At 39.1% G+C, this 14,002-nt stretch overlaps 1 protein-coding gene across 2 annotated transcripts in view; it reads right to left on the bottom strand.

The window, feature by feature from the left end:
- The window catches only part of ADAMTSL1 (ADAMTS like 1), a 470,647-nt gene that overhangs the window by 55,988 nt on the left and 400,657 nt on the right, over nt 1–14,002 (bottom strand). For both annotated transcript variants that reach the window (XM_074570361.1, XM_074570362.1), the window contains one exon: nt 483–693. In XM_074570361.1, coding sequence (XP_074426462.1) covers nt 483–693 — 211 coding nt within the window. The remainder of the gene's footprint in view (nt 1–482; nt 694–14,002) is intronic.

Raw genomic sequence — 14,002 nt, 5'->3', positions numbered from 1 at the left:
TAATAAGGCATCCATCTCCCAAAGGGAAGTGCCTACCACTCATTTGTGACTCCGAAAGATAAGGAGTGTTTCTTGTCTTAAACTAAATTATTATTTGAGAATATATGGAATACCCAACCCACTTCAGAGATTCTCTCCACCTTGATCCTTATAGCTTTGCATTCCTAGAAATACCCATTGCTAACCCAAATCCACTCACTGCAGCTGACCATCACATTCCAGATATTTCTGGCTGGAATCTATAGCCAGCTGTTAAGAGTTTTCAGTGATTTTGCATTAAAAGTAGGTATAGTCATTATTTACCTCTGAAAACACTGATGCATTTTTTTAAAGAGCAAAAGGGCGCACTTTTCCAGCTTTTCAATGGCTCGTTGGAATGATTAATGAATCCTCTTGATGGGCTAAAGTAAAATGTTGCATTGATAATGCACGTAATGACTATTTTTAGCAGTCATAAAATGAGATTACACGTATATTCTTACCTCTTGCCATTCTGTAGGATACCAGGAAGGCGGGCAGTCAAAGCGATTACAGGCTTGCACGAGGGATGGCTTAGGTTTATAGCACAATTCATCTGCCAAAATCACGGTCTCGTTAGTCTCTCTTGATAGTAGATGGGAACAGAAGACATCTCGTGTCTGCAATCCAACCCCGCAGGTAAGACTGCAGGTGCTCCATTTCCCAATCTCCCATCTGTGAAGGGGTCAGGAGAAAAAACCTTAGGCACAGAATAAAGTCACCTTAATTTTTCTCTTTTTATGAAGACAGATGGAGTGAAGAAGCAGTAAAAGAAAGGGAATTCTCCTTCTCTGATCACTGATACTGTAGGATGAGGCTAAGAAGAATATTGACTGTTCCTCTGCATTTTCAGTTCTTGTCAAAAGCTCTTGGACTTCAATTATTTGGGACTTCTGTAATATCATAGGAACAATTTTGTGTCCTAAGTTAAAAGTTTTCGGTGTGCAGGAGCCTGGCCAATATATTTCAAGACTGAATGGATTTAAGTAGCTGGGTTTTTTTCTGTCTTCCAAAAAAAAAAAAAGAAGATATTAAGAAAGTCCATCAAACGAATGTATCAGTAAATTCCTGAGGAGGAATTTCTTGCAGAAGATCCAGGTGTGGTGTTTCTGACTGACTTTTTGTGGAGCTAGAGAGTCCTAAGCCCTTAAGAGATGCAATGTGAGAGCAGGGAGAACCTTTATAACCCCTGGGTGAACACCCGTCACTGAGTCAGCCCTTCTCTGCACTAGCTGTGTAAATCTTGCATCAACAGGATTGTTGATGACTGGATTTCAGTGTTGATCGTATTAAAGCCAGATTTCTGCTGTTTGAGCTGTACTGGATACAACCCCTAATTCTGTCAGCCATACACAGAATATGGCTTAAAATATTAGGTCTTCCACTCATGTACTCTACTGGAAGGTACTTCAGAGATTTGTAGAAATGTGTACACAAAAAATCCTATGTTCAGAATGAGAATATGAGAAAATGATCTTCCCATCAACTTCACACAAAACACTATTCTAACCTGGATATACACCCACATCCAAAATGAAAGTAAGAGAGCCAGATACTGTCACTTTTTATAATCCTGAAGAATAGCTTCCTTTCCTGCATGACGTTATTGAAACTGATTGTTGGGGGAGTAAATTAAACATTCCGGACAAGTAAGGTTTGGAGAACCTGCCCTTGAAAAAAGCCAACTTGAAGGCAGAAACGAAAGAGACTGGTTATGAAGAAAGACACCCTCAGGCTCCAAGGAGGATGGAGGCAGACAATGAAAATAAGTTATGAAACATGTCAGCAGCATGAAGCAAAATTTGTGAAAGAACCAGAGGAAAAAACACTCTGACAGTCTGAGATCAACAGTCAATGGAAACTGCCCAGCATGTTTAAAATGCATCATGTCAATAAACATATTATGGAAATAATCATTCAAGGTTGTGCCATCTTATGGTCACAGAAAAATTTCTATTTTCTGTCTTCTATTGGCCCCTCAGGGCATGCTCTAGTGGCAGAGATTGTAGGGGTTTTTTGTGTGTGTATGGTTGGACTCAATGATCTCAAAGGTCCTTTCCAACCATGAAGACTCTATGATTCTGTGATTTATCTTATAAAGTTGTTCTGAGCTTTTTTTCCCCTCTCAGTAACACCCATAACAAACTGAAACAGCTAGGAGGTAAGAAACCTTTTTTCCTCCCTAGATGATAATGCTGAAAAGCCACATTGCTCCCCTTCCATGCTCCACCTGCTGACGACATTCTCTGATTTTACAACAGGACAGGGTATGTTCTGAGTATGACTGTAGGCACTAGTGACACTGTAGTTTGCTTTTAGACAACAATCTTGGTTCTGTTAGTAGCAGTGACAAAAAGGTGTTGTCATGGCTTAACCCCAGCCAGCAGCTAGGACCATGCAGCCACTTCTGCAGTTCTCCTCCTCACCCCCCAAGAGGGTGGGGAGAAGTGGGAGAAAAGGAGGGGAAAGGGAAAAGAAAAAAACCAACCTTGTGGGTTGAGATAAAGACAGTTTTTAATGGAATATTAACAGAAAAATGATGATGATGATGATAATGATAATAATAATAAATAATGGTAAAAGAATACACAACATAAAGTAATGCAACACAAGTCACTCTCAACACCAGGTGAATTGGTTGCCCATCCCATCCCAAGCAGTGATCACTGATACCCACTCCCCTGGCCAGCCCCATTTATATACTGAGCATGATGTCTGCTGTATGGAATATTCCATTGTCTGTGCTCCCTCCCAGCTTCTATGGGAAGCTGAAAAAAGTCCTTGACTAATACAAACGTCAACTGTCAACAATTAAAACAGTATGCATTATCAACACGCCTTTCATACCAAATCTGAAGCACAGCTGCCACTAGAAAGAAAATTATCCCAGCTGAAACCAGGGCAGATGTTTAACCCTTTCTAACAATGAACGCATCTTGCATACTGAGTTAGAGGTTGCCATGGTCTCTTTCCAGGCTGTAATACACTGAAGGCCACTAAAGCCTGATATGTGTACTGTGAGCCATTTAACAGTGTAATAGGAGTGACATCTGGCAGCCAGTTAAGCTAATCTGCAGTATGTTCTCCATACGAATGATCTTGGGGGAGAGGTCTTCCCAGATTTTCCCATAAAATTGTCAGTCAGAATTAATATGGATATCAGCTACCCTTCACTTTTGGCACAATCTAAAATAAGATATTTGAGTAGGTGCTGAAAAGAAGGCATTTTCTTATTTCAGAATCTATTTTGATACATGGTTAGTTGCCAGAGTTTCCTTTATTCAAGCGATGGTAATAGCTGTTGCCTCCAGCAACTCATTGTTTGTTATTGGTAAAAGTGCACAATGTTTCTGTTGGCAGTTCACATCTCAGTGGCTAGCAGGCCACATAAACTCTTTGGAGATCTTGGCTTCCGCAGAAGAGGGTGTCTGTTTCTTCTTCCAGAAAGAAATGCTGTGTTTCAGTAAAGAGAAAGGATTTGTTTTTCTAGTGTTTGAAATTTCTGTTGCAGGTTGCATCTGCTGCCCTGCCCAAAATATTGGTTTGTTCACAATTCCTTCCAGCTGCTTTAAACAGGAGATTCCTTAGAGGTGCTCAGGAAATATGAGGTCAAATTCTCTCTTACCCTTGTACTTTCATAGTCCCCAGTGACTTTTACAGACTTTCATAAATACAAAGTAAAGAATGTAGAGTAGAGCAGAGGCATGCAAAGTGGAGTAGGGATGTGCAAGTAACCAAAACCATAAATGATATATATGATTGGCAGAATTTCAAAGTCCTAAAAAACACAGAGAAGATCAGTAATAACCTTACAGAATAGAATCACAGAACTGTAGAATTATTTTATAACAGCTAAAGGTGCTTGCAACATTTTGAACTAATATTATCCTACTAAATTTATAATTTAGTTTTTAAACTACTTGTATCGTTGGAGATAATAATTCTTTTCTTTTTTTCAAATACTGCTTTTCTGTAGTAACACTTTTACCCTTACTGTAGAGTGTTATGTGATGCTAACTGAAGTAATACCTGTCTTATTTCATATAGTCCTTATCTGTGCATTCCTCTGTATCTTTCTCCTTCGGGGTGTTTTGGCCATACTGAACTGACTCTTCCAATGCGTATGGCATATGAAAAAGAATAATGCCGTCATATCCTGCATGCCTCTGACAATACCAGAATTAAAATTCAAGTAGGAAATAATCCTATACTTAAAAAGGTGAATGTGGTAGTTATAGGATAAAGCTAAGGAAACCTTGTGCAAGTGGAAGTGGCATCTTTGTGAGCTGACCGTGGTTGTTGATAAGGTAGAGACTTTAGGAAAAATCTGCATACTTGCTAGTTTACAGGCCAGCTGAAAGTCATCATTTTGGTACTTCCTGTATTGCTTCCCAGAGCCTGGTGAAGAGACTGCATGGTTTTGGTCCGAAACATTCTTTTTATCTGTCCCCCGTTCTCCTACACTAGTGACAAAGCTATACTAATATGTAGCAGCAGAGAAACAATGTCATTTTAGCCTGTAAAAAAACAGCAGGACTTTGGCACATCTGTGCTCCTAAACCCCTGGCTTGTCCTAACTCTAGGTCTATCAGTTGTCAGACAGTTGTCTGTCTCCCCCTCCTAAAGACCTAAGTAGTGGTTATGTATGTAAGCACAAACTAGACTTTTAAAATATTTCAGCTTCATAAAAACAAAATTCAAAAGGTTTTCATTCTCTGCGGAGGCTGACACATGTAGGATACATTGAATATTTGAACTGATTGAAGGAAAGCTATATTAATACAAAACCACAGCGACATTTAGAGATGGCTAACAGAGAGGCATGCAACAGGAAAAAGGCCACTCATAGGGCTGGATGTGTTGAAATGGATATGTGTATATTTTTGATACATGTATTAGAATACACATATATGCACATTTTTGAAAACAAATTCCCATTGGAAATGTGTAAGGAGCAGAGGATGGTCCCAATATACCACTTATTTCAGGTATCATCACAAATCCAAAATTCAAAACTGATCACAGGAACTTTTTGCTTTGCAAATGAACGATCTCCTGCTTCCAGCAGACTACTGTGATGCCTTAGTAGTTTTTTTAGAGTTGGTGAAGTGTATGGAGACATGTAGTGCACATGAAGATAGGTAAATGAAATAGTGAACCTGATCTGACTGCTCAAGGCAATGACTTTCCTTTAACTTTTTGAATACATGGTGATAAGAGTGTGGTCTAAAAATTAAACATAAATTCATGAAAAGCCCAACCAACAGGAGCACTAAATTTCTTGCACTTCCAGGAACTATACATTATCAAAGTGGCTTAGTAATGGACAGATTTAATGAACAGAAAAACACCAGTTAGGGAATCTAACAGTCAGTTCATATTATGAATTAGACTAATAATCTGTAACATACTATTAATTTTACAAATTAAAATTCTAATTTCTAAAGGGCCAGTGTGAAACTATAATTTTTTTAAACATTCTCATTAAATAAAGTAGGCTTGACTGTGCAGTGCTTATGCATGTGCTTAACTTCAGGTAAACAAGCAGTTTCTACAATTAATCATGGTCAGTATGTTTTAAAATGTGAATATTTGCAGATCCCTTGAATGAAAGAGAGAGAAAAACTGTGAAGTTCCAGTTGCCAAAAAAGGCCCAATAATCTGAACATCTTGATTTCAATCACAGCACAGTTATTCTGTATCATTAATATAAGCCTGCAAATGTTAGAGATACTCTCAAAAAGCAGCTTAACCATGCTATTTCTAATTAGGGATATTATCTTGACATAGTTAACAAAAATCTTGCCTGTGAACTCTAAATTGAACATCATGTTATAGTTCAATGAGTTTCAAGTTTTGTGAGGGCCCATATATTCAACTAGAATATAGCCTGGACATTTATGATCAACTTCAAGTTGTTGAAAAGGAAAAGAAAAAAGCTTCTAACACATAACATGAGCATGAACTTCTAAATAGTTCTATACAATTAATTTTTGTTAGAAATGAACTTTCCTTCTTTCTTGTGACAGAACAAAAACTACCAATGTCATATAATGCCCAAGGAGTTCAGGTGAAGAACCAGAGGGTCAAGTGAGAAGAACCTTGTTCCTAGCTCTTCACTGAACCCCAGAGGTAATTGAGACCAGAGCTGCTGAAACACGGGCTTGTTATTGTTTGCTTAGATTGTGGTTCTGCAGCATGGATGATCTCTTACTCTGTCTTTACCTACTGCCTAAAACAATGGAACTCTCAGCTTGATAGGAGTCTCTAGGTATTAGCGTATGAATAACAACAAGGACAACAATGGATTGTTGCCTCAGTTTTGAAATGTTAGTCTCATTGCTACAAGAACTGGAGCCCACATAATAATTCTGCTAGCTATGTAGACCAGAAAGTGGTACCAGCTAGTAAGCAGCTACTAATGTCAGGAGAAGCTGCTAGAATTACAGTTGCTGCACCAGTGTATCTGCAGGCCTTCAGAACAAAGCACTCTTGCACCCCCATAGTCAGTCTGGAAAAAGTAAATGATGTAGGTAGAACTTGAAAAATGTATACTCTTCAGCCAAAGCACTGTGGAGCCAACAACTTTGGATCAGTCTCTATATTCATAGTATATATGGTAAAAAACAAAGCATTCTAAGTTGTTAGGTGTTGTAACTAAAGAATATTTTCTAGAGATAGATGATTTAATCCAGACAGAATCCCTTCAAGCACTGCCAAGAAAACTGAACACTCACAGGAAAAGTAAACACCCTTCTACACAAAGACCTCCCAAACTAGTTCTAAAAACATGAAATTATTGTCATTTTTATATAGTTAAACCATATGAATGTGATACAAAAGAACTCTTCTTATTTCTAAAATAAACATTCATCAGTGTGGAAAGAGGTTTGTCTGGAAATGTCTTACTTAACGTCTGACACCTGTCTGCATAGAGACGTTCCTCAGTGCACAAGGGCTGGGTGGCAGCTGTGTATATTCGCATGCAACAGACTGAGGAAATCACATACTATGTCAATACTGGCTTCCTCTTGTCCTCTGTCAACCTGTGTGTCCTCCATTGGACCCTGCAGACTGAAAAGTCTACTTGGAGCCCATACATCTCCTCCCTTCCTTTTCTGTTATCAATCTGGAGCTGTGTTTGTGGCAAATCTTTCTGTTTCAGGGCTGTGAAAGGCTTTTTTGAGGCTTCTTGAGCAGATTTATCTTGGGTTGAGTCAGTATCCTCAGTGTCAGGTCTTAAATACCATCCAGAACGTGATCTTAAACTTTGGACAGCAGAGTGAGTTATTGTCAATCCTGTTTAGGTAGCATACTTTCCTGCAGTGAAGCTACAGGATTGAGATGAGAACTCCCAGGTCAGTTCCTGGCTTTATAATCAAACTAGTCTCAAAGAAAGGGGCATAAAAAGTAAGAATTTAACTGCAATTAATTTTTCATTCAGCTATTAAATCACTAACAGTAAAATCAGACTGCTCCTTTGAAATGAAATGTTTTCCTGGTTTCAGCTGGGATAGAATTAATTTCAGATTTGATATGAAAGGAATGTTGATAATGCATATTGTTTTAATTGTTGACAGTTGACGTTTGTATTAGTCAAGGACTTCTTTCAGCTTCCCATAGAAGCTGGGAGGGAGCACAGACAGGACAAGCTGGCCAGTGGAATATTCCACGCAGCAGACATCATGCTCAGTATATAAATGGGGTTGGCTGCGGGGGTGGGTGTCTGTGATCACTGCTTGGGATGGGATGGGCAACCAATTCACCTGGTGTTGAGAGTGACTTGTGTTGCGTTACTTTATGTTGTATATTCTTTTACCGTTATTATTATGATTGTTATTTTGCTTTTCTGTTATTGTTCTATTAAACTGTCTTTATCTCAATCCATGAGTTGCTTTTGGTTTTGTTTTAGGGCTTCTTACCCCCTTACCTCTTCTTTGCTCCCTTTCTCCCCACTCTTCACGGGGCAGGGTAGTGGGGAGGGAGAGAACTGAGTGAATGGCTGCTGCATGGTCCTAGCTGCTGGCTGGGGTTAAACCATGACAAGTGTGAGAGCTAAGACCTCCATCTAGGTGTTTAAACAGGGATCTGAGTCTCTAGGAAGTGATGTCCCTACTGCTATGGGGGAGAGAACATGTTCTCTCATGTTAGAGAGAACTTTATAAATACACGTACAGTATACACACACCTCAGAGGAAAACTGAGATTTAACTAAGCTTTGAAAATTTAATACTTGATTAAGAAATAAAAATGAAAAGGCAAAGTACTTTTAAATTAGCAGCAGCAGCAGCAACAGAAAAATAATTCATGCTTAGTTGTTGTTCAGTACCAGCCTGACAAAGTCTGTTGTTTATTACCACCAACACGACACGGGAGCTGAACAGGCAGGGAAGATTTCAGGGGATCGTGGTGCACAAGGGAGAGTGAGGTGCATTTCTTCAAAATGCATCTTCCTTGCAAGCGAAGGGAATCCATTAAAGAGATGTCTATGCAGCCAACACATGCAAGCAGATCAAAGGCTCAATGAGAGCACTCTGGGAGCTGACAGAAGTGGCCTGCATTCGCTCTGTAGACTTATCGGTATCAATGAATATTGCAGCTCATTATAGTTGAATGTGGCAGGGTGCCAATATTTATATAACAGAGCCAAATAGAGGAACACACAGGAGGAACTCAAAAGCCAGAGAAGAACAGAGGGTAAATGGAGTATGTAACAGCTCTACAAATGGCAGTTTTGCTTGCTGGAGTAACCTTCTGACATACTTCAAGAAATCTATCTATCTATCTATCTATCTATCTATCTATCTATCTATCTATCTATCTATCTATCTATATCTCCTTACAGTAGTAAAGTCTTGCTGCCCCTTGAATTGAAGGCAGAGAACACCAACTATTAGAGCAGGTCAGAAAAGAAGGTTTGTGTTTTTCTGCCAACACTTTGAACAGCGGGAGATTGTCTAGTGGGCCTTTCAGGGGACTACTGCAGATGCAGAATGCACGAACCACAGAGGAACATGAAAAGGCAATTTCAGGTAAGTGAACTGGTTTGGCAGAGAACTGGTTTGAGGGATTAGCAGACATACTGGCTACTGAAAAGTACCTCACAAGAGACTTTTACTCCGTGTGATAACTGTGACATTGAGATAGCAATGGCTGTCTTTGATATGGCTACACAGATTAGATTAGGCTTGATAAAGAAATGAGTACCAGTTTTTGTATCAAGTTTAGATTTGGACTCATGATTAAAGCAGCAACTCCTTACAAAGAGGTTGTTCAATATTTTAAGTGAGAAACAATGAAAATAGGTCCTTGGCAGCACCTTTCAAAAATGAAGATAGGAAATGGTTGAGGAACAGAGTAAATTAGTGTAAAGGTGAAAAAGCTGGTTAAGAAGTAATATAGGGAGGTCTGAGGAATAGGACAGAAATTGCATAAATTGCACTTGTAAAGGCAGATGGCAGAAACTGAATGAGGAGTGCAAGGAGGAACACACAATTTGTGACCTACAGCAGAGTGGGATATTACCCCTTGCCCTAACCGTACATCAAAGTAATGCAAAAACACAAGAACTGCTAATTTATGAAATAAATCGTGCACTTCAGTCTATGAAGTGCTCTCATATGGTTCTTCTGCAAAGAAGTAGAAGGGAAGTTTAACACCCTGCTGCCCATGACAGAGCTGCTTTATGTCAAAGACTCCCCAGCTCTTCTCATACTGTGTCCTCCATACTGGGCTGTCTCATAAGCCAACACCTTTCCTTAGGCCTAACTTTATGGCATATGGAAAATGTTAAAAACAGCTATTCCTGAAGGAGAAATCAACAAGCTTACAGACACCAGAAGACAAAGAAAAAAAAAGCTCAGCAAGTGAGAAAGATGTGCAGTGAACTGATTATTTGTAATGTGAAGTACCATCTAAAATGAAGCATTTTAAAAATGAAATAGTTGAAAATGCATGTAGATGGCACGGAAAGAATATAAAAGAAGCCTGAGTTCACAACCTGTAAGGTCAATATTCATGAACATGTGATTTTGTCCCACAGAGTAACAACACACGGCTAAAATCTAAGGATGCCTTTGCTGAAATGATCAGTGCAGGAAAGAAGTAAAGGAGACCTCACTGGATTGAATAGACAAAGAAAGCAGATACATGAATGAAACAGTGTTCAGATGACAGCGAGTGGGCTTAAGTAATTCTCTAGCAAGTCCAAGTTTTATGAGCAGTACTGCCACAAAAACAGCAGATAACATGAGCTTCTTGCTGACCTGGCTGGCAGCATTACAGGGATAATATTTTCATTAGGATGAACTGTTCCTGAACTACTTTGCCAGTGCAGAAGGTACAAACAAGCTGTCTCTCAAAATCAGGCATACAAGCTTTTTCTCTAGTTTTTTAGTAGGGGGGAGGGGGGAACAGTTGAGCTTAGATATATATATCTATATGGTACTATGACCGAACTCAGGAAACTCCCAATGCCTGCTTATATTTAAGTCCCCTTCAATGCCCTTCTTGCAACATACAGTTAGTAAGGCAGTGCAAGAGTTTTGTTACAATGGCACATGCTGATCCAAATTTCATTTTTCTTTCCTCTTTGAAATCCTGAAACTGTGACTGATAATCTATTTAGTAACTCATTCATTCTTCTGCAAGAAAATATGTTTTTCCTCACATTAACATTCAGAGATCCAAACATGCAGGAGCTCCTCACATGGAGCAAGGAGGCTCTAAACTCGTGTTACACCCCTAAGTAATCAAAACAACCATGGTAAAGTATTCAGATTGATGGAAGCATCAACCAAGACCTGATTCTGACGCAAAAAACGCATGGAAGGAAAAGTTATTATACTCAAAGTGATGGTATCAGAACAGTTACTATGTATACAGTACTAAACCACTTCATATCTCCATCCAAAAACTTGTATCAATATAGGCTTGTGTGCAGAATCCACAGATTACAGAATGGTGACTAAATACACTTCTCCCCTAACTTTCCCTGAATGAGAAACTGGCTTAAGTCTTGGAGAAAATAATGAGTTTAGACAGTACAGTTCGCTTCCTTATGCGACGGGGAATGAACTTGTCTGATGTATCTGAACACTTCTGTTCTGACCAGGAACCACAACAGTGTAACTATTATAATGAAGAAAAAAAAAAAAAGCCTATACCCCAAACCTCCATTCAGTACAGTTACAACAAAACAAATCTGTGTATCCATGGGGTGGTTATTAAATGCATTGCTGTTCACCTCTGTGTGAGTGGTTCAAGTCTCTCCCAACACTGTGAATGACTGAGATCTACCAACAGCTGGTTGCAGTGTAGAATATCAGCTTAGTCACATTTCCAATGGGTAACAGCACACCACAAACTCTACTCCATCAGCAAGACCTTCAGTGCTTAAAAATGTTAGATGAGAGGCCAGAGGAATGGAGATCACGTAACTGTAGATGGAAATTTTCATGGACACAAATAGGAGGGCTTGCTGTGCTTCTGCAGATGTGACAGACCTACTCGGCAGATAGTGCACTCTTTGTTTAATCAGTCTGGCTCCTGCTATAGGTACTTAATTCACTCCAAATTGAACGGAAATGAAGGCGCCTCCTCCATTTATTTAATGTGTGGATCTTTCTGATGTGTAAGTATGGTACAGAGCTGTATAGTACATTTTCAGCAGTTAAGGCCATATTTTTATTCTCTTTTTACATACCTTATGCTTTCATCCATAAAGGTTTATTAGTTTGAAAGCATTGGGTATTCCTCAGACTACTGCTATAATAAGTTACTTCAGCAGTACTGTAAATGAAAGATATAATGGTGCTGTTCATTTCACCTCTTTTTAAAGGAAGTGATGACACATAGTAAAATGAACTGTTTATAAGACCCTGTAGCTTATTTCACAGGTTAACGTGCAGTGAAAAAGTTAATCCTGGCCATTATGCTACAAAACGTTTGACTTAACTTCATATTTGGCACAACAGCAAAGACATGCTCTTTATCGTCACTGTTGGGAAAGCTTTCTTTTGGGAGTGAAATCCTGCTGTTAAGGCAGTAAATTGATACTCAACAAAACTGAGAATAAATTTAGAGAAAAAATTAAGAATTAGAAGTTAATGTACGAAATGCTGAAAAATTTGTTAAAAAATACTGAAAAATATCACATGACAGTGAATATTAAGCTCTCTTTAGCACAGACATTAGAGAAGAGAAGGGTAGAGAGAAGTGGGCTGTAGTAAGGTGACTAAAACAGTGAAATTAACAGTGCCACAAAAAAAAGAAGATAAATTATCCTCTGCAAAGGGACTCACTAATTCCCTACCATGACTTTAAGCTCATATTCATCACAAACCAAGCTATAAAAAAACCTGTGGTAGGGCATGGTGAGATTGTTTCAACACAAGGGTATACTAACTTGGTGAAGCTTGTGACCTGGAGATTTGTATAGAGGAAAATGATCTATCTAGATACACAGGATTCTGATTAAGAAGTGTGATTTACCATTCTTTGAAGGAAGAAGGAAATACGGTGTAAATTAATGAAAAAAAAAATTTACATTTGCACTCTAATATAGTCTGAATGGAACATAAGCTGAAATGGAGGAAAATGTCTATGAGTGAAATTCTATCTAATGAAGGAACCATCATATTATTTAAAAAAGCAAAACAAAACAGCTGGGGAAAAAGTTTGAAATTTTAAACTAGAAGAGTTGGGGGCAGACTGTGGCAGAGACTCCAGAGCTGCTCTATTGACCCTGGCAACTTGCAAGTTGCTTTGCTTCACATTTAGATGTGACACACACGGCTGAAAAGGTTCACTCCCTGTGGGGCCCCTTGGTGACTTCACTGTAACTGCTGTTGAGTAAGAGATACTGAGGAACATGCAGTTAACTGCTCCACCACAGGCAACACATCCAGCAAGAAAGGGGAAGGATGGGCTGTCAGACACATCTTGGACATTCTCTTAACAACTGGAGAGGGTACAAAGTGGGAGATGGTATGAAAAAGGGAGATGGTATGAAAATCTTTAGGTCACAGATTAATACATTTTAAGGCCAGGGTGGTATTACGGTAGTGCATAGGCGGCATGCAGGTAATGCAAGTACAGCATAACAGAGCTGCCTAGGGACAGTTTAGATGTCTTCGTACAGTCCCGTCTTTAGCAGAGTAAACCTAGACAAAAAATGGGATTACTATTCTCTCACTGAGCCCATGACTCCTGTTTAAGCTGTTTCTTGACCTAAAGCCTTCAAATAAAGGTGAATCTACCCTGTTGGACAGCATATTCCTTCTAATGTCTGATTCTCCAACCTACTCCATCAATGTTTCAAGCTGTGGCCTGTGATCCCAGGAGGCTCTGTGGGCTACATCTTAAGAGACCGTCAAAGACATCTTCAATGCACTTCAGTTCATAATAGACTTAAATACATCCCACTTAAAAACAAAGTCAGGGGTTTGTGAGAGGCCGAAAATATTTCTGTGGCACAAAGAGACAGTAACACCATCAATGCACCATTAATGCTAATTCTGTTAAGCCCCTGAGAAAAGACTGCAGCAAAACAACTGATATCTCCTGACAGTAAGGCGATACTGCAGTATCTGCAGACATGACTTGGAAATCTTTTAACCTTTTTCATGAACTAGTCAGAGATGCTCTAATATTTCACCCGAGCAATGCAAAACACATATGCATTGACACCCTCCCACGCACAGAGGTCACCTTTAATGGATTAGAGAAAGCTCTGGCCCTTACACACATATTGAATTCATTTCAGGTTGTCGATGGGAGCACACCTTAAACTGAGTCTGCCCTACCAGCAACCTAACACCTCACATCTCCAAATGCATTGAAAAAAATGTTGATTTTTTTCTCCTTTATACTTTGACTTTGACTTCATCTGGGAAATGAAATAGAGCAAAACAGATGGACAGTACTGCATTCACCGAATAAATATTAAAATAACAACATGTAATTTATTGCACAAACACAAAAC

This window comes from Larus michahellis, chromosome Z, assembly GCF_964199755.1.
Source record: "Larus michahellis chromosome Z, bLarMic1.1, whole genome shotgun sequence".
NCBI lineage: Eukaryota > Metazoa > Chordata > Aves > Charadriiformes > Laridae > Larus > Larus michahellis.
The sequence above is the reverse complement of the archived record's forward strand: the minus strand, read 5'-3'. Positions and strand labels throughout refer to the sequence as shown.